General features: G+C 40.3%; 1 protein-coding gene across 1 annotated transcript in view; it reads left to right on the forward strand.

The window, feature by feature from the left end:
- Positions 1 to 25,688, forward strand: part of PALLD (palladin, cytoskeletal associated protein) — a 243,404-nt gene that overhangs the window by 176,533 nt on the left and 41,183 nt on the right. The window contains exon 9 of the mRNA XM_058550323.1: positions 23,613 to 24,287. Within this exon, the coding sequence (XP_058406306.1) occupies positions 23,613 to 24,287 (675 nt within the window). The remainder of the gene's footprint in view (positions 1 to 23,612; positions 24,288 to 25,688) is intronic.

A 25,688-nucleotide genomic window follows, 5' to 3' on the forward strand; every position in this document is an offset into this window, starting at 1 on the left:
TTACGTGACCTTGACATTATATGATATTAATGGGATGACTATATGTTCCATTTTTCCCAGGACTGTCAATTTGCCTGTTGTCAGAGAGCCCTATCCAGTTCAACATATGTCCCAGACAAAAGGGTCCACATTTGGACACTAAATTGTATGGTCATCCTGAATATGAACTGCTAACACTTTTTGAAGGTTTGCTTAGGCTTTGCTCTAAACACTTCATAGGTTATAACTCATTTCATCTTCACAGCCTAGGAGGTTAGTCCTATTATAACCACCACTTACAGATGGGGAAACAGGCTCAGAAAGGTTAAATGATCAAGGACACGCAACCAGTCATTTAAACACAGGCGATCTACCTCCAGAGTCTACACTCCTGAGAAGTACACCATTACCTTTAACTCCCAAATCAGTGAGAAGTATGTGGGTAAACTCCCAGAGGAAGGAGGAGCCTGTTAGACTGGAAAGCTCTCTGAGTTTTGTGTTTTTTTTTTTTTTTTTTGATGAGGAAGACCAGCCCTGTGCTAACATCTGCCAATCCTCCTCTTTTTCCTGAGGAAGACCGGCCCTGGGCTAACATTCGTGCCCATCTTCCTCTACTTTATATGGGACGCCACCACAGCATGGCTTAACAAGCGGTGCGTCGGTGGGTGCCGGGATCTGACCCGGCGAACCCGGAGCTGCCGCAGCGGAGCGCAAGCACTTAACCACTTGCGCCACCAGGCCGGCCCAACTCTGAGTTCTTTTACACAGAATTGCTTTCCCACTTTGCCAGTCTGGGGCCCTTTATGGAAACAATGAGGACCATGCTCAACCCAGTTTATCTATTTTTTGTGAGGAAGATCAGCCCTGAGCTAAGATCCATGCTAATCCTCCTCTTTTTGCTGAGGAAGACCGGCTCTGAGCTAGCATCTATTGCCAGTCCTCCTCCTTTTTTTCCCCCCACAGCCCCAGTAGATAGTTGTATGTCATAGTTGCACATCCTTCTAGTTGCTGTATGTGGGATGCGGCCTCAGCATGGCCGGAGAAGCGGTGCATCGGTGCGTGCCCGGGATCCGAACCTGGGCCGCCAGTAGCAGAGTGCATGCACTTAACCGCTAAGCCACAGGGCCGGCCCTCGACCCAGTTTAAATTTTGCTGGGCGCAAGAGATTTCAGGTGTATTTGTTTTTCTTTCCTTTGACAAAATAAAAGTTGGAAGAAAAAAGTTCAGTCGTAGGCTAGATTTAGATGTATAAGCTTGGAACTGTTAGAACCATCCTCCCTTATTTTCCAGGTCAGTCTTCCTTCTCTCCATAACCCTCCTCTGATAGCCATTCCTCACCCTCCGCATTTCCATGACCATGTGGTTCATCTGATTTTGTGAGTGAACCAAAGTGGAAAATGAGAAGTAAATGAGTGGTTATTATTTACTGCCTGCCAAAAGTAGCACGCTGTTTAACAAGGCTTCATGTTCCCATTAGCATGTTAACCTCATGACTCATTGCATCTCAGGATTGTTTATTTATAAAATAATGGTTTCAGAGTGTAGTATTAGCTTTGTTAACATCACTGCACCATTGTGGTCTTTAGATTTAGAACATTTTTTTTTCAGCTTTCTTATTTCTCATGAAAATAGTCCTTATGTCAAGATGAAAGAAGGGTCAAATATCAGGTAGAAGCAGCAAACTGATGAATAACCCTGTGTACGTTCATGGAAAGGTAATTGATTAAGGAAGAGGTTTGGTTGCTTTTCACTTCACATATACATCTGAACTTCATAAATTTTACCTTTCAAGAACTCTAGATCAGTTAACATGGTTTTTTTTTGCAAACAAGTTTATTATATAATATTTTAAAATATGATTTTATTTTTTCCAGCTTTATTGCGATATTAATGACATATAACATTGTATTAGTTTAAGGTGTGCAACATAATGATTTGATGTAGTACTGTGAAATGATCACCACAATAAGTTTATTTAACATCTATCACCTCACATATTTACAACTTTTTTTTCTTATGATGAGAACTTTTTTTTTTTTTTTTAAAGATTTTATTTATTTATTTTTTTCCCCCCAAAGCCCCAGTAGGTAGTTGTATGTCATAGCTGCACATCCTTCCAGTTGCTGTATGTGGGACGCGGCCCCAGCATAGCCGGAGAAGCGGTGCGCCCCCGGGATCCGAACCCGGGCTGCCAGCAGCAGAGCGCGTGCACTTAACCGCTAAGCCACGGGGCCGGCCCATGATGAGAACTTTTAAGATCTCTCTTAGCAACTTTCTAATATATAATATGGTATTGTTAACTATAGTCACCATGCTGTACATTACATCACCAGAACTTATTTATCTTGTAACGGGAAGTTTGTACCTTTTGACCCAGTTCACTTATTTCACCCAGCCCCCACCCCCACCTCTGGGGACCACCAATCTGTTCTCTATTTCCATGAGTTCGTTTTTTTTTTTTAGATCCACAGATAAGTGAGATCATACGGTATTTGTCTTTCTCTGTATGACTTCACCTAGCATAATGCCCTCAAGGTCCATCCGCATTGTTGCAAATGGCAGCATTTCCTCCTTTTTGTGGCTGTGTAATATTCCATTGTATGTATATGTATGTGTGTTTGTATAAATACATGTATAACATTTTCTTTATCCATTCATCCATTGATGGACACTTAGGTTGTTTCCATGTCTTGGCTATTGTGAATAACGCTGCAGTGAACATGGGGGTGCAGATACCTCTTTGAGGTAGTGATCTCATTTGCTGCAAATAAATTTATACTCAAAAGTTGAACTGCTGGGTCGTACGGTAGTTCTATTGTTTTTTTGAGCAAACTCCATACTGTTTTCCACAGTACCTGTACTAATTTACATTCCCACCAATAGTGCACAAGGGTTCCCATTTCTCCACATCCTCACCAACACTCGTTATTTTCTGTCTTTTTGATAATAGCCATTCTGACGGGTGTGAGGTGATAGTCCATTGTGGTTTTGATTTGCATTTCCCTGATGATTAGTGATGTTGAGCATCTTTGCATGTGTCTGTTGTCCGTTTGTATACCTTCTTTGGATAAAATGTCTATTCAGGTCCTCTACCATTTTTTAATTGGATTGTTTGTTTTTTTTTGCATTTGAGTTGTATCAGTTCTTTATATATTCTGGATATTAGCCCCTTATCAGATGTATGATTTGAAAATATTTTCTCCCATTCTGTGGGTTGCCTTTTCATTTTGTTTACGGTTTCCTTTACTACAGAAGCTTTTTAGTTTGATGTAGTCCCACTTGTTTATTTTTGCTTTTGTTGCTGGTTTAATATGTTAATCTGGTAATAGCTCAGAGTGAAAAAGATAACCCAAAGTTATCTAACAAATTAAACATCAACAAATTAAACACATTGAGGGATGTTTCAGGGGAGAGGAAGGGAGGTCTTTCTTAGCTTGTTAACTTCCACGTCATGGTTTTAAGATCAATCAGATACAAAAATCTTCTCTCAGAACCAATATTGCAATTGTGATAAATCAAGAATCTAAGAATTTCTGATTTCTCGCCTCTCTGTTCACCATAACACACACATATATCAAAAAGTAAGTAGAAAGCAAAAATTTGAGGAATATTAAATGTGCTTTCTTAAATGTACCTTCTTTGGGGAACATTAAATGTACCTTCTTAATGCTTTCCATAATGGGTGCTACTGTTTAGAGAATTAAAATACCATGCTTAAAATAAACCTGTGTGTTGCCCACATTTCTCCTGACATAGAGCAGCTCTTCTAATTAGAGCAGTTCTGTGTCTCGAGTTGCTCATTGAGAATTAAACTCTGATTGTTTAGAGCAAAATGTCAGGTTTGAAGAAGTTTTCCTAATAAGGAAGAATGATGTAATGTTCATGGAGGGGGGCCAGATTCCCTCCGTTTGTTTTATTTATATTAGCAAAATTCCAGGGGAAAATGTGCTACGAAGCATGAGAGCTGCTAACTATATTTAGCCAAACTAAGTTAGTAATACCAGGAGGCATTCTTTTCTAAGTTATACACTCACTCATCAGTGTACTATAAGATGTTTGTCCAGGCATCTTGTTTTCATAAAGTTTAATTAAGCATAAATAATACTTTTATTAACATTTTACCTGTGACTTTGAGGATGAAGAAAGTATCTGTTGCAATCTCTCTCTAATTTGGCAGATTTTCTCTGAGATACTGCTTTTTGGGTCAAAAGATATAGATATTTAATGATAATACCATCGTTGAGAACACTGTATTAACTTTTCAGAATGGACTTTAACAAGGAGGCAACAGCAGGTGACTGTCGTCTTTAGAAGTAAGATCATGCATGTTGAAGAGCCATATTCTGCCCACTGTCTGGCAATATTCAGTCTAGATTCTCTCCCATCCACTAAACTTACTCTAAATATAATAGTCTGTGCATTTTAAGACAGTAGGCTATTGTGTTTGTACTTTTGCATTAAAACTTTTATTTAAACATTTTTATAAATGAGGAAAAAAATCAAATTTGTAGCCTTATTTAAACATAAAATCTTGACTTTGATACTTGGTCGTTCCGTCTTTTGTTGACATGTTACATCATTTTTGCTTTTCCTCTATTACATGATCCAAGGCTTACAGTGTATTTCACGTGAGAGAAAATTCAAATTTATCTGTACCCCAAGGCCTGCTGTCTTTTGCCTTTCACCTCACATCTTCCTCCCCATGACTGATTGATAGGCATGCTCACCTCAGCTGGCAGGACTGATTCTCCCATATAACCACAGGACAAGGCTCTCTGTGGAATGGGAGTCTCCTCTTACTGTCTGAAGGAGAAGGCTCTGGCAGAGAGGATGGAGTGCTCTCATCTGTCATGCGAATAGCAGACAGGCCTGCCTGTGTCTGAGAAGAGTGGAACAGTTTGAGAAACACAATCTTAGAATAATTTCTGATATTACTTGCCGAGAAATCAGCAAATAAGTTAGAAAACGAATAAGAAATTGGAGGACAGCTTTTTCCCACTATCATCGACAGATCCATCACCACTATCCCATAATATTGGGCCCTTAGAGACCAGGTCCTTAGATTCTAAGGCTCTGCAGTAGGATTCCTGTTTAGTAGAGCCCCTAGTGGATATCTAATAGGATAAAAAGACAATAACCCCTGTAAGAACAAGTGAGGGAACTTTTAGAACCAGGCCTCTAGGACCTCTGTCTGGTAGAAATACGATGTGAATTACAAATACAGGTCACATATGCAGTTTTAATTTATTAGTAGTCATATTAAAAAGAAAAAAAGATGGGGCCAGCCCAGTGGCATAGCATTAAGTTCACACACTCCCCAGGGTTTGCAGGTTCGGATCCGAGGCGCGGACTGACGCACCGCTTGTCAAGTCATGCTGCAGCGGCATCCCATATAAAGTAGAGGAGCATGGGCATGGATGTTAGCCCAGGGCCAGTCTTCCCCAGCAAAAAAAAGAGGAGGATTGGCAATGGATGTTAGCTCAGGGCTAATCTTCCTAACCAAAAAAAAAAAAGAAAAAGAAAAGTGAAATTAATTTTAATGATATTTTTTATTTAACCCAATATATTAAAAAGATTATTGTTTCAGCATGTAACTAATATAAACATTATTAGTGAGATCATTTTTACACTCTTTTTTTGAACTAAATCTTCAAAATTTGGTGTGTATTTTACATTTACAGCACATCTCAATTTGGACTAGCCACATCTCAAGTTCTCAGTAGCCACATGTGGCTAGTGGCTACCATATTTGGACAGTGCAGGTTTAGAGGATATAAAATTAGGTATACACAAACCTTTACACGCCACATCAATGTAGCCAAAACAATGTTAAATATTCTAAATGGTCATGTCTTTCTTTTCACATCTGGAAACTGCTACCGAATTTACAAACCATGTAATAGGAATAAGAGCCAATCCTGGTAGTAGAAATGGGAGTTCATTCAGTGGAGAAGTCTCTGTTGAGTACCTACTCTGTGTCAGGGCCCATTCTAGATCCTAAACCACAGCCACATACAACTGGACAGAAAAAGTCCCCTCCCTTAAGGCCCTGACCTCCTAGGGCTAGAGGAGGGGTGTGGTGGGGGGCTGGGCATTCAGGCAGAAAGTTGAAAAAGACATACATAAATGCAACAATTTCAGCGGTAAATGCTGTGAAGAAGTAAAAACAGGATAATGAGAGTGAAATGGGAGTGGTCTTCTTGCTCACTTAGGTATTAAATGAGTCATTTAGGAAGTGAATTGGACTGTGTAGTGTGAAAAATGTTCTTAGTTCAGCCTTAGGCAAATACTTCCTCTAATTATCAAAGTGACTAAAGAGATTCTCATTTTTCTTTAAAAGAAAATTTTATTATTTAAAAACACCAATCCCCAAAGAAATGGAAACAACTGAAGAAACTGGTTTCTATGTACTTAAATAATATTTTGGTACCAGGCCCCAGATGACAACATCTCTCCCCCAGGATACAACAGCCAACATAGCTAAAATATGAAGTATGGCCTGAATAATGCACAGTGAGACTGATAATTTAGGAAAGACTTTTTTATGTTTGTTTTAACTGAGGCAAACAAATTAAAATTTTTTCTGTTCCTTTTCCATATTTGCTTAAGTAAGCTTCAAAACTAATTACTGCCAAAGAATTTGGTCTCAGCTATGTACATGACCAGCAAATGCTGTCAAGAGTGTGAGATTAACTGAATAATCTTATAAGTGTATTGAATATAAAAGTTTTTTGTTTAAAAACAATTTTAGTATAAAGAGCAATGGAACTATCATATAGTATATATCTATATGCTTTTCATTATGGGCTAGCTTGGGAGGGAACAGGAGAAATGGTAACAGTACTCAGTTGATGCTGGGGAGGGAAATTGGATTGGGAGGAAAAAAGTATGAGATGAAGACATACTTTTCACAATGTCCTTTTTGTATCTTTTGCATTTTGAAGGGCAGAAGTTTTTAATTTTAATGAAGTCCAATTTATCAATTTTTTTTCCTTTAAGGATCAAACTTTTGCTTTGCCTTACTTATGCTCACAAAGAGTTTCCTTTGTTTTCTTGTTGAAATTTTATAGTTTTAGGTTCATATTTAAGTCAAAGATTCATATGAGTTAGTTTTCATATAAGGTGTGAGTTGTGGGGCAAGGTTCCTTTTTTGCATATGGAAATCCAACAGGATTTTTTTTGCATTTTTTTATCATATGTGCTTTAAGAAATAGAATTTAATTTCAAAAGAGATAAAAAGAAATATTGTATATAAATGTCTGCTGTTATTGGTTATGAGTTCAATTTTAAAACGAAAAAGTTTTGTTATGACTGCTAGACTGATTTTCAGGAACTATCATTGTGCTTTAATTCTCTAAGCCAAAAAAGGTAAATTCTGTTGGTCAAAAAGATTGTGTTGTTGCCTTGTTTTTTCAACCAATTTCATAATCAAAACTTGATGGCAGTATTTTGTTGTGGGGTAAGAAAATAAAAATGTTACAAGCCATTTGTCAGGGTAAATTTAAACTTAGTATTTAGATCAGCTGAATTTAAAGGGGCTATAAAGACAAATTTTCCATCTTCAGGAGAGGGTAGGGATACTAACATTTCACTGGAAATGAAAGGATGTGAATGAATTTGCATCTACCAGAGTTCCTCAGGGACAGCGTGATGAAGGAGGAACTCTTCCAGGTCCCATAGGTGAGGAGTGACCCTGCCGCCAAAGGCATGTATGGTCCTCAAATTGCCTTCCAAACGGGAGAGGGTCTATTTAATGCTTTTATTTTGTTGCATTGAGTCAATCTGAGGCCACCTGCACCTTTTCTGCCCTTTACCAGAGTTGGGGCTAACTTCTCTAGGTAAATGCTGAACAAATACTATTGGTTTGAAGATGCACTAATTTATTAGCAAGGGAGCCTAAATGTCTAAGGTTCTTTCAGACCATTCAAGTGAATGAGTGATGTATATTGGAGGGGGGCTGTCCCTTCTGCCTATTCAAGTGTGGGACCATTTGGGTGATACACTGAGGAGTCAGAAAGAGAGAGATCCAAGCATCAGATCTGCGCTGGGGGGAACTAGAGGAGAAAGGAGATGTGTCGCTGGGCCAAGTGAGCTTACTAATACCTACCTTACCCTTGAGTTAAGTGGGCTTACCCACCCATTCACAGGTAGCATCATACAGTTCCCCTCGGGTTAGAACCCACTTCCTCACCTCTCAAGAGGGAGGAGGAGAAAGCACTCTCCTTGCAAGCGGCAGATCCAAAGGGAGAAGAGGAAGGGAGGGGCTGATCTGAGCATGCCCAGATCTACCTCCCATACTCACCAAAGGGGGAGGATACTGGCAAGGAGTGCTTCTCTCCCTGAAGTCCCTCCATGTGGAAACACAGTGAAGGATTGAGTGCCCTGCCTCTTCAGTGTCCTGATGTCTTACTTATACTATACTAGTAATAATTTTTAAAAGATGATAGCATGATGCTCTTGAAAAAAAAAAAAATATATATATATATATATTTAGTCTATTAGGGCATTAACATATACCATAAATGACTTTTATGTCTTCTGGCTCATTTTGACATTTTTGTAAATTCTGTGCCCTTTAATTTACTCTTATGATATATTTTTGAGATCAACAAATGTCCACAGCAAGAAAAAAATCCCTAGTAAATTCCTAACTTCTATGTTTCCATACTTAAAACTATTACATTAATCCTGTCTTATTCAGAAGGCATTAACAACAAAAATACGTATTAATCTTGGTTCCCTGGTATGAATTGCTTGCGCTTCTGAGATTACAAATATGCTTTTCTTTACCAGTGGCCACACTCAAGATAGAAGATCATACTTGAAAGGTCAAGTTAGGCATAAAAGTGTAATTAAGTATACTCTGTATCGTTTTTACTCGGGACTATAGTCCTTAGACAATAATTTTCTCATATTTAAACTTGAAAATATGCATTATGCTGATACTATTATATCTAGTCATATGTATGGATATATGCACATGTACACACACACACAAATGATGTGGCTGTGTTACGAGGACATAAAACTCTTGGACAATCAGCTCAGAATTATTTCTAAGCAAGCGCTCACTCCTCACTCTTCAGGGAAGAAGTACCCCTTGTTGGAACCTGACTGACTTGGAACATATCTTTATTTTGTTCTTAGGAATGTTTATCTGTATTCTTGTTAGAAATGACTTTTTGGTTTAATTGTGAGTGAAAGCCTTTTAGTGAAAGCAGTTCATACCTTGGTGTCTTCGCTTGAGGGGCTAAGAGCTAAAAAACCTAGTTACTAATCTAAGCTCTCTCAGCAGCCTCCCGTGCAGTATTTCGACAAACTTACTTATTACTCTGCTGGACAAGATGATCCAGGTTCCTTCCATCTATACATTCCATGAATCTCCTGTGTACATCATCATACAGATATTATACTAACTCAAGTGGATTTTTCCATTATTTGTTTTACATTTTAAAAAGAACAATCACATCCCGGTGTATATACTACTTCCCTAAATGAAGGGCCACCATTTGTATAAAATCTTACAGTATAATCATAAAACCTGATGTGGTGTATGCGACAAACTTTATTAGTTACGTGTTTTGGAAAAGACTAATAAAATAAAAGACAGTAAAATAAGCTCCATACTACAGCTGTACATGCTATAAAGTTTTCTTCTTTCAAAAAGCATTTCAAGATGTTGCAGGGTTCTTATCATATTGGAGATGGTCATAAATACCACATTATAGAAAACTCCATTTGATAGAATGCCAGATAAATGACTGTTGACTATACACAGTCAGATGTAACCATGTTGGAAACTTCATGTAGCTATGATAAATTTCTTTCATTTTTTTCTTAAGAGTAATTACATTAAATAATTGGGTTGTTTTATCTAAGAATTATTTTAGTGGTTTTAGTCATTTCTCAGGGAGGGAACCTCATTTATTACAATTCTTCCCAAGACACATTTGGATAAACTTCATTTACTGCTGGAAGGACTGGATCTGCCTCCTCAGGGGAAGGGTCAGTCAGCACCGTCATTACTGCGTCTCATCCTTTGGCCTCTAAGGAATGTCCAAGTCAGTTGGTCAAAAGAAGGGTCAAAGCCATTTAAAATTTACAGTTCTTTTCCACGGTCGCAAGACTCTTAATTCATGCTGCTAAGCTACATATCTTGAGCTTGCCAAAATGCATTTTTGAGTTTTTTCAAGAACTTTTTCCCTCCTTGGAGGAGAGCTTGGAGCCTGGTGATCAGGCAAGGCGAGTATTCACACTATGGGACCCTTGGCTTGTACATCTTGGCCATTAACATTTAAACTAGCAATGGTCGACCTTTAAGAGAAAATAAATTACTCTGAGTACCCAGGTCAACTGTGCATTCCTTTCATTTATTTATTCATGCAACAGTGAAATATGTAGAAAATGTTATTGGCATCTTATTATTTGTTCAGAAATATTGTTTACTTCTTCAGTGATAGCCCTGTGTTAATGGAAATCTAAAAAGTCATCTTTATAAATTAGTGTCGTTCGTCAGCATGTGAAAGATACATTTTTTAAAAATTCCAGCATATTTAGTGATGCAGCCTCTCAAGAGATGGAGCAACATAACAAATTAATAATATACAGATGTCCAATCTTGAAAGACTAGATAGCGGATTTTATAGCTTGGAGGAACTTAAAAACGTATTTAAAGGGACTATTTAAAAATAGTCCAACTTTCTATTTCACAGATACGAAGAAACTCAGACCTCTCTCTCTTAGTCGAGGCTATGCAAATAATTGGTGGCATAGTCACTTCTGCCAAGGAAAGCACTCCGTAGCCCAATGGCGGGAGACGCTAAAAAAGGCTGTCTGTGATTTCAGAAACAAAGCCATTTTTAGAGTTCAATTCCAATTGTTTAGGGCATTCTTCTGCTATTGCTTTATTTTTTGTACAAGGGGCATCTTCTTCAAAGAGGAGTGTGAAGGATAGAACTAGGAGTATGTAGGAACTTCTGTGCCGTGCAAGTCCATGGTAGTATTTATTAGTGTTGTGTGACATATCTCTTGAATCTTCTTAGAAATTTGGCTTCACTTTTAACTTATAAAATATGCGCTGAGAATCTTTACCGATTAGTCTTATCTTCCTGTCCCTATCCTGCATTTTCAGACTTACAGTGTTTAGCTCTAAATAGATGATTAGATAGTAGAGATGGAGCATTTTATAGTCCAACAATGTAATGCATGCTGGTTGATGATGCAAATACTAAAATAAGAAATTCTGGGAGCAAATTTAATTTCTTAGTTTCAAAACCAGCTCCTTCAAGTTGCTTGGTATATCCTTGTAGTTTCTCCAACAAACAAAAGTTTGTAAAGCCTAGCATATGAAACCTAAACATTACCTACCTAAAATTATACATACGGAATGTCTTCAGGACATATGTAGCTGTTTTGAGCTCCACTGCAATGTCTCTATCCCAGTAACAAAGAAACAAAGGGGATAGAGTGACAGAGTTAGAGCCAGTCTTGGGCAGAAACCACATTAGAAATGTCCTCTGTGGCTGAAGAAATCACAGTGCATGTGGAAGTACTGGCTAAGTCTCGCTGCCTGGATTAGAGACCCTACAACATAACAGTCATGGGCCAGACCTCCTCAGTAAATCCCACCTGCACTACTTTCCGGCTGTGTAACCTTGAACAACTTAATATATCTTTGTGCCTCAGTTTCCTCATCTGTAAAATGGAGATAATAAAAGAGGCCTATCTCCTAGAGTTTTTATAAAGATTAAATGAGCTAACATAGATTCATAGTAAATGCTCTATAATAGTTAGCTATTATCATTACTAGTAGTAGTAGTGATGCTGTTGGTGCTGGTAGTGGTAATAGTCATGACTGATTAAATTCTTTGGAGGAGGGCCTCCCCTGGGGACTTCAAATACAGGGAATGGATGTTCTCAGGCTTCAGGATATTTACTTGCTAAGACAACAGCACTATGGCTTCTTTTATGATGTGACTGTCTTTAAAATAGGAGCTTCTGGAATTTTATGTGTTTTAAGACTTTTATGTTTATAATTTATATGTTTTAAGAATTTTATAGGGCCGGCCCCATGGCTTAGTGGTTAAGTGCGCGCGTTCCGCTACTGGCAGCCCGGGTTTGGATCCCGGACGCGCACCAACACACGGCTTCTCTGGCCATGCTGAGGCCGCGTCCCACATACAGCAACTAGAAGGATGTGCAACTATGACGTACAACTATCTACTGGGGCTTTGGGGGAAAAAAATTAAAAAAAAAAAAGAATTTTATAGATTTTAACCATTATATTAATTTTTATATGTACAAGGTTAAAAATATTCAAGCTACTAGTATAGAAGACAATAAAATGCAAAAATAAAAGACTTCCTTCCTCCACCTCATTCTAGTCTTACGCTACAGAGGTAAACACTTTTAACCATTTGTTTTTAGTCCTTCTGATGGTTTCCTTCACAACTTTATGAACAATATGTGTATTCATCCATTTATTGATTCATCAACTTCAGATAGTGCTATTAGATTAGTTTTTAATATTGTTCTTACCAGCAAGATGTTCTTGTCAGGCCTTTGGCACTAACCAGCTGATAAATTTGTGCAGTTACTTAATCTCTCTAATGTTTCCATTTCCATATCTGTAAAATAAGACTGGTTGGTCTCCAAGTCTGCTTTCTTAAAAGTGTTAGAGAGCATGTGAACTAACTTAAGCAGAAAAGGGTAGGGCAGCCATTTTATGCACGGAATTCGGAGATAAAACTGGTCTGAGGGTTCTCTGGATTCAGGTGCTAAAATAGCATCCCAATTTTAACCGTCTCTCTTCTTGTCTTTTCTTTCTCAACTTGGCTTCTTTTTATGTATTGGCTTCCTTTTTGTAGGCTCTTCCATGGCAGCCAGCAACTCTGAGGGATTCTGTCCTTTTAGTTATCTGTCAGAGGACAAAGAGAGCCATTTCCCTTTCATCTTCAGTATGAAAAAATCCTGATTGGCCTGGCCTGACCTGGATCATATACTTATCCTTGAATGATTTGCTGAAGCCATACAATGATTGGCTAGTCCTGGGTCACATGCTCACCCTGTGACTGAGGCTTGGGGGATTATGACTGGCAGACCCACAAGGAACAGGGCAGAAGCAGATCTGTAAAGGAAGAAAGGAATGCTTTTACAGAGGAGGGGAAGAATTGTAGCTAATAAAAACAGAAGTCCACTCCTCTTGGAGTTTCAGGAAACTGTGATTTTAAGAAGGGACTCATTGAATTCTCCACCTACTAGTGAGTCATTACTTGCTTTTATGAATGCTTACTGCCATGTCACCAACCAGTAGCCTCATTCTCCTTCCAGAAATAAAGCATGACCTCCACCTACACATTCTTTAACTTAGCATCCGCCCTTAGGAACTCTTGGCGGTACTTACACCACGCTTGAAAAACGAGTCCAGACATCAGCATGAAGTTCCAGGCAGACATCAGTGCTTCAGATTCCAGCTCCAACACAGACATTCAATGCAGCCTTCTTAGTAACACTCTATTGGGTCTTTATGACCTGGTACACAATGGACACACAAGGAAACCATTTCCTTTTTCTGTACAGGGACTAACTTTGTTATCTCAGGATACAGTCTATGCTTTGAAAAAGTGGCTGTAGAACATTGCAGTGATGGGAAGAATGGACCCTACTAAAGAAAAGAATTGCTAGAGATGACTAAAGTTCTCACCAAGTACTGAAAATATCCCTGAGGCACTTTTCCTCAAGGTAAACAAAAACTTGAGGCGTTTTTGACTGATAACCAAATAAAATGGAAAATGGGCACTGGTACAGGCTACCACTGCCTGGAACACGATGGACTGCCTGGCAGATGCCAAATTAGGAACTGCGCTCCCAGGTTCACAAACGCTCTCATTTGGGGGATGGGAGTTTCATATTTTGGATACTAAAAAGCCAGAAATATAAGTACTGTTATTATTATAAGAGCTCTGATTGTTTCCCTTTCCCATTATTCCTCTTAAAAGGATGCCTAGCAATCACTTCACAGGTGTTTAGTGACATCTCAGTGCAAAGCATTGCGGTAGTCACCAAGAGAACACAACGAACACAAGCCTGGTTCTAGGAGATCTGGCTGGTGGGTGTGAGATGATGATGTCACTGCCCAACCCTGACAGTGTCATACCAGCCTTGGGCACTGGAGCAGTTTGAAGGAGGGAAAAAGAATTGCTAGATGTTATTAGGGAGGGCTTCAAGAAGAGATAGACATTGAAATGGGCACAAAGGATGAAGACAACCTCAGTGGATAGAGAGAAATTGGCGGGGGTAGGCTTTCCAAAAGAGGGCAGTACGTGAGAAAAGCCCAAGAGGAAGGAAAACCTAAGGTGATTTTGGGGAACAATGAGACTAATTTGGAAAATTGAAAATGTGGAGATAGAGCAGTAGTTGGAGATAGGAAGTTAGGACTGTTTTGGACCAAATTGTGGAAATCTTTGAATATCAGACATTATTAGGGGGAGAAATTAAGTAAGGGATGAGAGGGACTATATTTTAGACAGGCTAATAGCACATTTATTTTACATGGAATGGGTAATAGAATTGGAATTCAGGACTGAGGTCTGGGTTAGAGATAGATATTAGGAAGTGAGGGTGATGCTGTTGACTCCTTGTGCAAAGAGAAGGTAAAGAAAGTTTAGATCTTGGTGGGACACCCATAATTAGAGAGCTGGAAAAGAACCAGTGAGGGAAATAAGGCACAGCATCAAAGGTGTGAGAACACTGATGGTCATGTTAGTGATGTCAGGGGAGGAGAGTCCTTCAGGAAAGAGGGGCTGGTGCTCCCATTGTCGGATGCTGTAGAGGGAGCAAGAATGAGGACAGAGAAAGGACTGGCACTGCTGGGTTACAGATCTGGAGCACAAATTAACCCTGTCTTTATGGTGAATGAAATACCTCTTCAATTAATTTTTAGAAGGTTTACCAAATCAGGCCAAAAGCCAAAAAAAAGTTTTGTGGTGGAAAGAGGGGAAAGGTTTATTAATGGAACAGTGGCCACCGAACCACTGTTTCTTTAAGGGAGAACATTATAGCAGAACCACATCCAACCTAATCCCACAGGAACTGTTTTGAGTCACACAAACCCCAAAGCTAGTTTTCTTAATTTTTGGACAGAATTTACCTATAGGTATATCTGTCTTAAGAAAAAAGAAAAGGAACTAATGTTAACCAGTGAGGTGATGATTATTCACAGTATAAAAGTATCCTTCCTTTTATAAGATTAGCTGTGGAATCATTTTAGTTTGCTTCTCTAATGCCTTTAAAATCCATTTCTGTTTACCAAAAAATGATACATTCATTTTTCAAAAACAGTTGAAATCAATGTAAAAACAGCATATGCATAAAGTTAATATGTGTATACAAATACACACCATACTGGGACTTGGTTAGTTGTTTATGAGTTCCTTTAAAATTCGTTTCTTTATAATGTTAAAATGTTACTGGGCTAAAAAGTAAGGATCATGAGATCTGAAAGTTGATGAGGACCTTACAGATATTACATTATAAATTTCCTCTTTAAAGTTGAGAAACTGGGCCCCAGAGAGGATAAGTGAATTATCCAAGGTCGTCAACAGCTGGTGGCCGAACTGGAGTTGAACTATTTGAACATTTCTCTACTTGTTGACTCGGTGTTCCTACTTGTAAATAACCTATGTGAGAGTGGCTTTGTCTGCAAGATAGCTGTACTCCCTTAGAAAAATGCAGTGTCGTCTTGAGTACCATATAGCTTGATGGAACAGCAAGTTGTGTACTTCACAGAAACCTGGGGATTTAAATTAAATTCAACAAATATTTATTGAGCATCTTACATGTGAGTAGAGAGGAAGATACTGAAGATCAAATGTTTGGAAGGGGTAGAGAAGTGTGAGAATTGCTGTTTTGTTTTTTCAGTAGAATAAAGCCATTCGGTGAGTAGGTAATGGTTATTTCTTTTGAAAGATAGGACACTTTGCCCTGAGTAATAATTCATCCTTACAAATACCAACTGCATACCACTGTTGTAGATATATTCCGTTCAGCAAACATAAACTGAAATAGAAATGACACAGAAGAGATGGCACAGGCCTCTCAATTATAAAATGGAAATTTGAGAAAACATTAACCATATGAAATCTTAAAATATGCCTAATTCTTTATTTCATTCTAAGACCAACAGTTAAGTATCCATCTTTTTTCCCAGTTCTTTCAAATCTCAGAGAAATTTTATGCTTACGACCTTGAAGTTCCTCAACATCTATCTCACAGGGAGCTTTTCTTTGGTGTTTCAGTTAGAAATGAGATCACTGATTTTGCCTCAAGCATTGACAAAAAAGGTTGGAAAACAGATTTTTCTTCAAAAATATACTTTATCTATGTTAAGAATTAATACCAAACATTTTCAGTTGGGAACAGTCCATATTAATTCCTTTTAATGTCCACTAAATTAGCATAGTTTTTGTAAGAATCAGCAGCTAATATCTTCCTGCTGTTTTCACTGGCCTATGCAGCAATAGAAATGAAAATTATTTAAGGCATTTAACTGTGATGTGGAGTGGATGCTTTTAGAACCTGACCTCACATTCCTCCCCCAAAAGAGGCTAAGGCTGAAACGCCAGTGTTCCAGCTCATTCAGATTCATCAGGCGTATCACGCCCGTCAGAGCCTGTCCCTTATCACATACAATTTATGTCAGGATACAAATCCTTGTCGTTTGATGGGGCTGTAAATGCTTTGGACCACATCCTGCAGCCTTCACAAAGCCAAATGACCATTTACGCCACGGAGAGCTGGATCTCTGTAGACTTCCCAGAGGAGAATTCTCTGCATCTGGGAAGGCAGCTGCAGGATTCAGGTTCTGAGGAGCAGCTCATGTCGGTGTTGACCCACGTCAGAACACCATCTCCCAGCCTCTCAGTCCTGTTCCTTGTGCTGCATGAGAGACACAGCCATCCTTTGATACTCCGGAGACGTTCCCAGGAGGATTATGAATTGGTCAGTAGTTGCTCCCTCTCTTTCTCGTGGTACATGGAATGACTTCAAATAGAGATCAACTTTATGTATTAAGACATAAAGAGCTACTGTTTTTCTGTAGCGGAGCCAAATGCAGTTCTTATTCTAAGTGGAAAGGACGAGTCTTTCTAAAAAAGACTTAAGTCGTGTGCTGATTTCACTCAGGTCACTCCTTCCTTGAACCCTCCTGTGTAATTAACTGTGCTCAGGCCTGGCTCTGTCTAGAGAGTCAGCATGATTTACAAAAGGCTCAGAATGAATTAAAGATCAAAGAATGGGCCATTTATAAAGAAACCTGTGTCATTTTGCGATACATGTTAAACACACATTCCCAAGCAGTGGTCAATTTTAATTTGATTTTAACATTCTCTTGTTTATGGTACTTTGTAAAAAATCCAAATCTTTATCCCTGCCCTCTCCCCCAACTTTAGGGGGAATATATTTAAATTCATAGTTATTTTTGCACTTAAAACCTCCTCTAAACTCAATGCAATACATTCTCATTTGGCTTATATTAATTCATTTTTGTTGTGTAAATGATTCTTCTAAAGATTGTGATTTATATGCCTTTTACCAGGGGGCAATAAGAAGTTAGTGCTAAACAAAGCAAGCTGTTAGCTATTGACCCTCACCAAGTGAACCTAGTTTCTATGATATGAAGACATAAATTGAAGCATGAGTAATGGAACAAGAACAAGACAATTGCAGTACTAATCTAACAGTCATAGATGGAACTTAATCTATACTCCCTGAACTGAAACCCTTGTAGGAGTTTTACATTCTGTTTATTTTATAGGTTCCCAGAATTAATATATTGAGCTTTCTCATGCATATGATACTGAGCTAATCCCAGCCAGAGAGGAATATGTCATGGGAACACCCAGCAGTTTATCCTCTAATTCACTTATTTACCTTCATTTGAAAATTCTTAAAATTCTCCAGTCCAGTATAAGGCCCTCCTATTGTGGGTTTGCCCTACTGAATATGCCTGATGAACCTAGTGGGGTATAGAAATTGCAGCTAGAAATTAACATCGTTGTCATTGACAGTGATGTGTCTGCCATATTTAGCGTTCAGTTGTGTGTTGTGAGGGTTCTGGGTTAGTGTTGTAAGGGTGCTGAAAGTCACAATCCCTGACTTCAGAGTGCTTATAAATAGCAGGACCAGAGGAGCCCACAGTTCAGAGGGTGTGGTATTGCAACTCTTCATCATATAATGGCTTCTGTATCACACAATAAAAAATGAAAGAACATATATAAACAAACAGCATATTTATTCTGAAAGCACAAATGTTTTCCAGCTTCATAATCCCAAGAGTTTCTCCAGACAATTATAAGTACTCCATCTTTAATAGTATGAGCAGGGGATAAATTATTTCTTGCAATCCAGACATTGCTCCAGAGAGACATACTGGGAATTTCCAGTTTACATAACAGTTTTCCAGAAGTTTACTTTCACATCATTTATTTTGAACTTGGGCTACAGTTCCCCAGAGAAAAAGTGATATGGAGTAATAATAACTAACATTTTAATAAACCTTTTTTGTTTACTGAGCACTTTGGAGAGAATGATGAAGCACAAGGCTTTTGAGCCAACCAGCCCTTTCACATCCAGCTTCTGCCCTTAGACGAATTACTTGACCTCACTAACCTACGGGGAGTTCTTAAATGGGGCTACTACTACCAACCGCCCAGGGCGGTTGTAAATGAGTCACTGCAGTGCCAGATCCATGATAAGTGCTGTCCCTCATCTCCCACCTCTGTCATGGCTTTATGAGTAGAAGGGTGAGGAGCAGCTGCTGAGGCCAGCCTTCTTAGCTGGTCTTGCAGCTCACCCTCCATCATCAGTTCCCCATCTCCTCATGCGCTGCTGCTGTTCCCTTGCCAGCCACTTGCAGTGGGAACAGGTGAAGAGGAAAATCCCCTGTAGTAAGTGGAACATTATCTCCATTTTTTTTTTTTAATTTTTTGTTTATTGCAGTAACATTGGTTTATAACATTGTAAAAGTTTCAGGTGTACATCATTGTACTTCTATTTCTGCATAGATTACATCATGTTCACCACCAAAATACTAATTACAACCCATCACCACACACATGTACCGAATTATCCCTTTCACCCTCCTCCCTCCCCCCTTCCCCTCTGGTAACCACCAATCCAATCTCTGTCCCTATGTGTTTGTTTATTGTTGTTATTATCTACTACTTAATGAAGGAAATCATACGGTATTTGACCTTCTCCCTCTGACTTATTTCACTTTGCATTATACCCTCAATGTCCATCCATGTTGTCACAAATGACTGGATTTCATCGTTTCTTATGGCTGAGTAGTATTCCATTGTGTATATATACCACAGCTTCTTTATCCATTCGTCCCTTGATGGGCACTTAGGTTGCTTCCAAGTCTTGGCTATTGTGAATAACGCTGCAATGAACACGGGTGCATGTACCTTTGCAAATTGGTGTTTTCAAGTTCTTTGGATAAATACCCAACAGTGGAATAGCTGGATCATATGGTAGTTCTATCCTTGATTTTTTGAGGAATCTCCATACTGTTTTATCTCCATTTTTTAAAGGCCTGTTTTGTAAAGTAACCAGGATTGATATGGTTGTTCTCTTCTGCTGTGGAACATTTATTGAGCTCACACTATGAACCAGGCACTGTGCTCATTTATTCCTCACAGTGACCCCACAGTTAGTAGCTGATGGAGTTGGGTTGCAAGCCAGTATCATCCCACTGTGAGTCTAGCCTTTTTCTCTTATACCACACTGCCACTTGGCTAGTTACTTTTTCCAAGGCTGTTTTAATCTAGTGGCAGGAGAGGATACTGAACTGGAAAGTAAATTGGGTTCTACATCTCTCTCTGTTTACCCCTGTCAAATCTCAGTCTTTGCCCCATCCAATTATCTGTAAAACTGTTCTTGTTAAAAGCTGTGCCCAAACCATTGGCCGGAGGGCGGGGGAGCGGGGGCGGTGGAGGAAAACTCTTGATTTTCTGTAATGTAGGAGGGGAATCCATTGAGTTAGCATTTACATATTCCCTTCCTGGGCTGCCAAGATCTTCTCATCTTTGTACCATTTCACCCTAAAAAGAATCAAGTTAGAAATCAGATATTCTTAAATATATTTTTAAATATGTCAATATTTAAAACCTTGACTGATGATTCAGATCCTAAAGGCCCTGGATGCTATGGCTGCAAGAAGGCATAAGAGTGAAGAAAGTTCACAGATTTTTTTTTTAATCACATTGAAGGTCAGAGTTCTTTCATGTTGACTTGCCTGATGTAGCGAGAGGAGACAGACACAGCTCTAACCTGGCTCTGCAGGTAACTTGCTCTGTGACCTTGAGCAAGTAACTTAAAACCCCATTTCCCTATTTGTAAATTGGTCTGTGGCAGGTGCATTGATGTCATTTCCTTAAGTATTGAAACCTTTAGAATTGAAGGAGGGGTAAGAGTAGAGAATTTCTTAGAGTTTTTGAATTGGAAGTGTGGTGGAGAGAGGGAAGAAAAAGAAAGAAGCTGGGAGGGGTTTGATGGAGTAGTTCTGCCAAAAGGAAGACTTTAACAATACAACACTCAAAGTGTTGTACTTGCCACTCAAGCTGTCTAGAACTCAATCTAACTTTTCAACCTTTACACAGTATTTCCTAGAGGTTCAGTTCAGTTTCATTTTCTTATTTCATTTTCAGAGAAAGGAGAGCAGAAAAAAAGGGAAAACCAGAAAAGTGACGAATTTTCATAACATAACTTTTAAGTAATTTCCAAAAGCCTTGGGCAATCTTGCCTTGCAGGTTTCATTCTCTTTGTCTTTTTATCTCTGTGAAAATCAACTTTTGTAAAAAGAACTTAATGAGGACTGAGAAAATGACTTAGAATTGTACGTTCATCAGCTCAGAATCCCAGAGATGATGGGATCCATCATCCCAGATGCATTTAACTCAAGTATATTTTTAGAAATTATCATTTGCACAGAAATCAAGTCAGACATTTGAAGATTCAGAATGAGTGTTTTTGCTCTCCCGCCTCCCACCCCTCAAATTTCCTACATATTCTGTTCCTCACCCAGTGCAAAATGGGGGAGAGTGGAGACCCCAGCAAAGTTCTTTATTGCAATATACACTAGTAGCCAAGTCACCAGAATGCCTAGTCATTTCTTGTGAAATGCTACATTGATAATTTCTTGAACTGTCACTACTAAAAGTATCTCAGCAGCTTTAAGCCTGCTTGGGTTAGCAAACTTGGTGGTTCTTCTTAATGACCAAATGAGTAGGCTTGACCCCATGGAGAAAGTCAGAACCAATATAGTGGTGGTTTGGGCTTTTCTGCCCTGGCTTCTTTGAAAACTGGCTTCTCCTTAATCCTGGGGCCGGGGAATCCTCACACCAGATACAGGGTGTGACATGATGTCTGTAGCAGGCTCGGCAGAGCCACTACACACAGCTATTTGCTGATGGCAGACCAAGCTTAAAATACCTTAAAACACAGCTGAGGCCCTGGCCGTTGTGAGCCCAAGCTGGCCCAGAATGGGGGAGCAGGGCCTTTGAGGAGGGCCACACAGATCACTCCCAATCCAGGTGCACAGTCAGCTGAGTGTTGGTGATAAATGTTCCAGGAATAGGATGCATTTTGCCACAGCTAGGAAATAAGAAAGAGACGGTAAAGGCAGCGCGATCAGAAAGGGACATTTGGGGATTCAGAATGAGAGTGCTTGGATGATGGGTTGTAGAGCTGGTGGGTGGTTTTTATGAGTTCTATTCCTGGGCCAGTTCTACCCAAACCACACAGACATCTGGAACTTCAGCGCCTCATGAATCCCACCAGGGGCATGGCTGCTTTTAAAACACTCAAATTAAGTTACATAGGACTCCCCAAAGTTCTTTGTTGTTGGAATCTTTGATGCTTTGCCCTGATTAAGCATATAGAACCACTTCTCTTTATACTTTTCAGTTCCCAAGAAAGTGTTTCTTGCTCAGTCTTTTCATGGATTTAAGTGTAATCACTTTACTGGGTAGTTCTAGAAGGGAAGAGAAGACATGGGAAGGAATTGAGAACGTCTTTGCTGATGCTCCCACATCTAATGATACTTGATAACAGAGCTCAATCTTTTTTTTTTTTTACTTTTTTGAAGTAAAATTGAAAGCAGCTTCAATGAACCCCTTTTATTGCTTTGAATCTCTGAAAGCTTGATTTTTAAGATTAAATACCTATGGATAAAGTTTTAAAGTTTTTGTTTTTTAGTTTTAAAAGGTTTAAAGTTAGGAGTATAGCTTTGCCTCTTCATGGAATTGTTGTTCCTGTTTTATCTGCTTGTTATAGTGCCACCTTCTGTTGAAGTTTCTTTTGACAGCCATTGATGTGAATAAATGAAAAATATCTGATGTGAATAAAGGAAAACCTTTTGGATGTAAAATTCAGCTAAACAGGAAAGGTTTTAAGTAAAATAGAGTATGATTTTAGCTAATTGCTAGCGGCTTACTACTTTTTCATAAATTAAAATTCGTACTATCTCTTCTTGATGGAAAACACTTGGGGAATTAAAACTGCATTATAAAATTAATAATTTGTTATTGCTTATTAAACACCTACATGTTAACAAAAGATGTCATTTGCATGTGTTTTAGATATGGCACAAAATATTGGTATGTAATAAAGTTTATATATATAATTTTATTTATTTATTTTTTTTGTGAGGAAGATCAGCCCTGAGCTAACATCCATGCCAATCCTCCTCTTTTTGCTGAGGAGGACCAGCTCTGAGCTAACATCTATTGCCAATCCTCCTTTTTTTTGTTTTTTGCCTTTTCCCCCTAAAGCCTCAGTAGATAGTTGTATGTCATAGTTGCAGATCCTTCTAGTTACTGTATGTGGGTCGCAGCCTCAGCATGGCCCCGGGAAGCGGTGGGTTGGTGCGCGCCCAGGATCCCAACCCAGGCCGCCAGTAGTGGAGCGCGCGCACTTAACCGCTAAGCCACAGGGCGGCCCCTGTATATATAATTTTAAACTCAGGGTTTACTACTAAAATTTTGGGTAGAGTAAATTTTGCATTTTGTAGGGAACAAATGAAGAAATTAAAGTGGCTCCCTGCCCCCAAATCAGCCTGTAGTATTTATTGAATGCAGAGCTGACAGCACTGAAGTAGGTAAATTGGACTAACCTAAATCTGCCAAAAAAAAAAAAACCTAAATCAAGTGTTTTTTTTTCCTAACTCTCATTTTGATAGAATACTTTTTCCAAAAATTGGCTGCAAATGAGAGGGCTGAAAACACACGTCAGAAGTTTTTCTCTTAATATTTCTGGTTCTAGTAAAATTAAACCTGGCTCCTGGAAATCAGACAAAATTTCCATCACGATGTGTAAACTGGTTTGGATCACCTTAGGTAAAACAAAATAGACATCGAGATAACGATCGTCTTTAGTTGATTTAGCGCCAGGTCCAGAATGGATTACAGGCTGCACGCTTCAGGCTCATCACACGTGCCTTGTGCCCCAGGTAGAGTCAGCAGCCAGCATCCAGGGGAAGTTATGCTCACAAGATATCCTCACTGCCTCAAATGAGCCTTCCTTCTGGTTCCCTCTCTGAAGGTGTCGCTTCTCTCTCTCCCCCCCCCCCACAGGGACCCTCTGAAAATCCAGCAGCTCCAGAACCAGATCCGACTGGAGCAGGAGGCCAGCGCGCGCCCCTCCGCGCCGCCCGGCGCCCCGCGCAGCGCGCCGCCCTCGCCGCCCTTCCCGCCGCCGCCCGCCTTCCCCGAGCTCGCGGCCCGCGCGTCGCCCGCCTCGCCGGAGCCCATGAGCGCGCTCGCCTCGCGCTCGGCGCCCGCCATGCAGTCGTCCGGCTCCTTCAACTACGCGCGCCCCAAGCAGTTCATCGCCGCGCAGAACCTGGGCCCCGGCTCGGGCCACGGCACGCCGGTCTCCAGCCCCAGCTCCTCCAGCCTGCCGTCGCCCATGTCCCCCACGCTGAAGCCGTTCGGCCGCGCGGCCGCGCCGCCCTTCGCACAGCCCTTCGGCGCCGAGGCCGAGGCGGCGTGGTACCCGTCCTCGCCGTCGCCCCCGCCGCCGCCGCCCCCGGTCTTCAGCCCTACCACGGCCTTCCCGGTGCCCGACGTGTTCCCGCTGCCGCCGCCGCCGCCGCCGCTCCCCAGCCCCGGCCCGGCCCCGCACTGCGCCTCGCCCGCCGCCCGCTACGGCCCCGGCCAGACGCCCGCGGCCTTCCTCAGCGCCCTGCTCCCCTCGCAGCCCACGCCGGTGGCCGTCAACGCCCTGGGCCTGCCCAAGGGCGTCACCCCCCGTGTGAGTGACAGCCGCCCGCCTAAGGTGGCACTGCAGCCCCCACACACCCCTCCCAAAGTGCGCCCATAGACCTACAATGCGGGGGGAACCACTGCACCATGGTTACATACTTCCCTCCATCTAGTGTTCATATTTTTATCACAGCAACTTTACCAAGCTATTCTTGCATAGCTACCTTTCCATGACTAAGATCAGCACTTCTGCATTAAGCAATAGAAGATTCTCGTCAGGAACTACCCAGTGCTCTTCGTAATCATGATGATAGTGGTGTTAGCTACCATTGGCCGAGCACTGTGCTAAGCGATTCACCTATGTTATCTGAGTTGATACATTCCCAAGAGGTATCATTGCTCCACTTATAAATGAGGATTCCAGGAAATAATTTGCCCAGAGTCACATAGCCACCAAACTGAGATCTGAATCCATGTCTGTCTGACTCCACATCCATGCTCTTATCACCAAACTCTGCACCTTAAGATTTCAGATCACTGCTACCATAGCCGTGCAGGGGCTCGGTTATTAGGTATACACTTATGTTTTGACATATCAGAATTAACAGAATTAAGAAGTAAGCCTTTACCTGTATGTGGTAATTGATTGGAAGGGGGAAAACATGTAAATGTCTTTGTTGTTGCAAATAAGTGAGGGCGTGTGCAATCTAGTGAAGAAATGGTGGTGTCCCTGGCCAGCAGTGGTCTCTGGGTGGAGTATGTGGCTCCTCTGTCTCAGGTTTTCTATTTGCAGATTATCTACTACCCGTCTTTCCTTATGTCACAGTGATGATGTGGCAGCCCTCTGAAATCTTTAAATAGAAAATGTATGAAGGTAAAGACGACGACATCTACAAAAGTATAGTAAAGCTTTCAAAAGAAACATTTCATACAGGTGTTTGGCATGTTTTGTGGAGGAGTAAAAGCTAGCACATACACACTTTACTCAAGAGTTCCAAAATGAGTACGCGCTAGCAAAGGTCAGGCCAGTTCCGGTATCTCAACTCTTCCTGTTGAAATCCTACTTCAGAGTTTGCCAGAATCCCAATATTGTTCAGAGAGAAAAGGAAACTCTACTGAAGAATAAAAAGAGAAGACCTTAGAAGTCAGGTTATTTTCATTTGTATGAAAGTTGTCCATTCTGGGATGTCCTAATGCCGCCTTAAAGATGTTCGGCTTTGACAAGGTGTATCAAGGAGCTTCGGTTAGCAACCTCTTGTTTTTTAGGCAGTTTCTGAATGTTGATTACATGATGTAATCTGGCTTCTTCTCAAATCCTTTTTGGAAAAAGCTCAGTCAAATGAATACGTAAATAAATAAGCCTAATCAAGGAGAGGAACCTATAGTAATGATGTGATAGCGGGCTTCTATTGCAAGTTGAGTCAGGCAACTCGCCCAAGAAAAACC

Source organism: Diceros bicornis, chromosome 11, assembly GCF_020826845.1.
Source record: "Diceros bicornis minor isolate mBicDic1 chromosome 11, mDicBic1.mat.cur, whole genome shotgun sequence".
Taxonomy (NCBI): domain Eukaryota; kingdom Metazoa; phylum Chordata; class Mammalia; order Perissodactyla; family Rhinocerotidae; genus Diceros; species Diceros bicornis.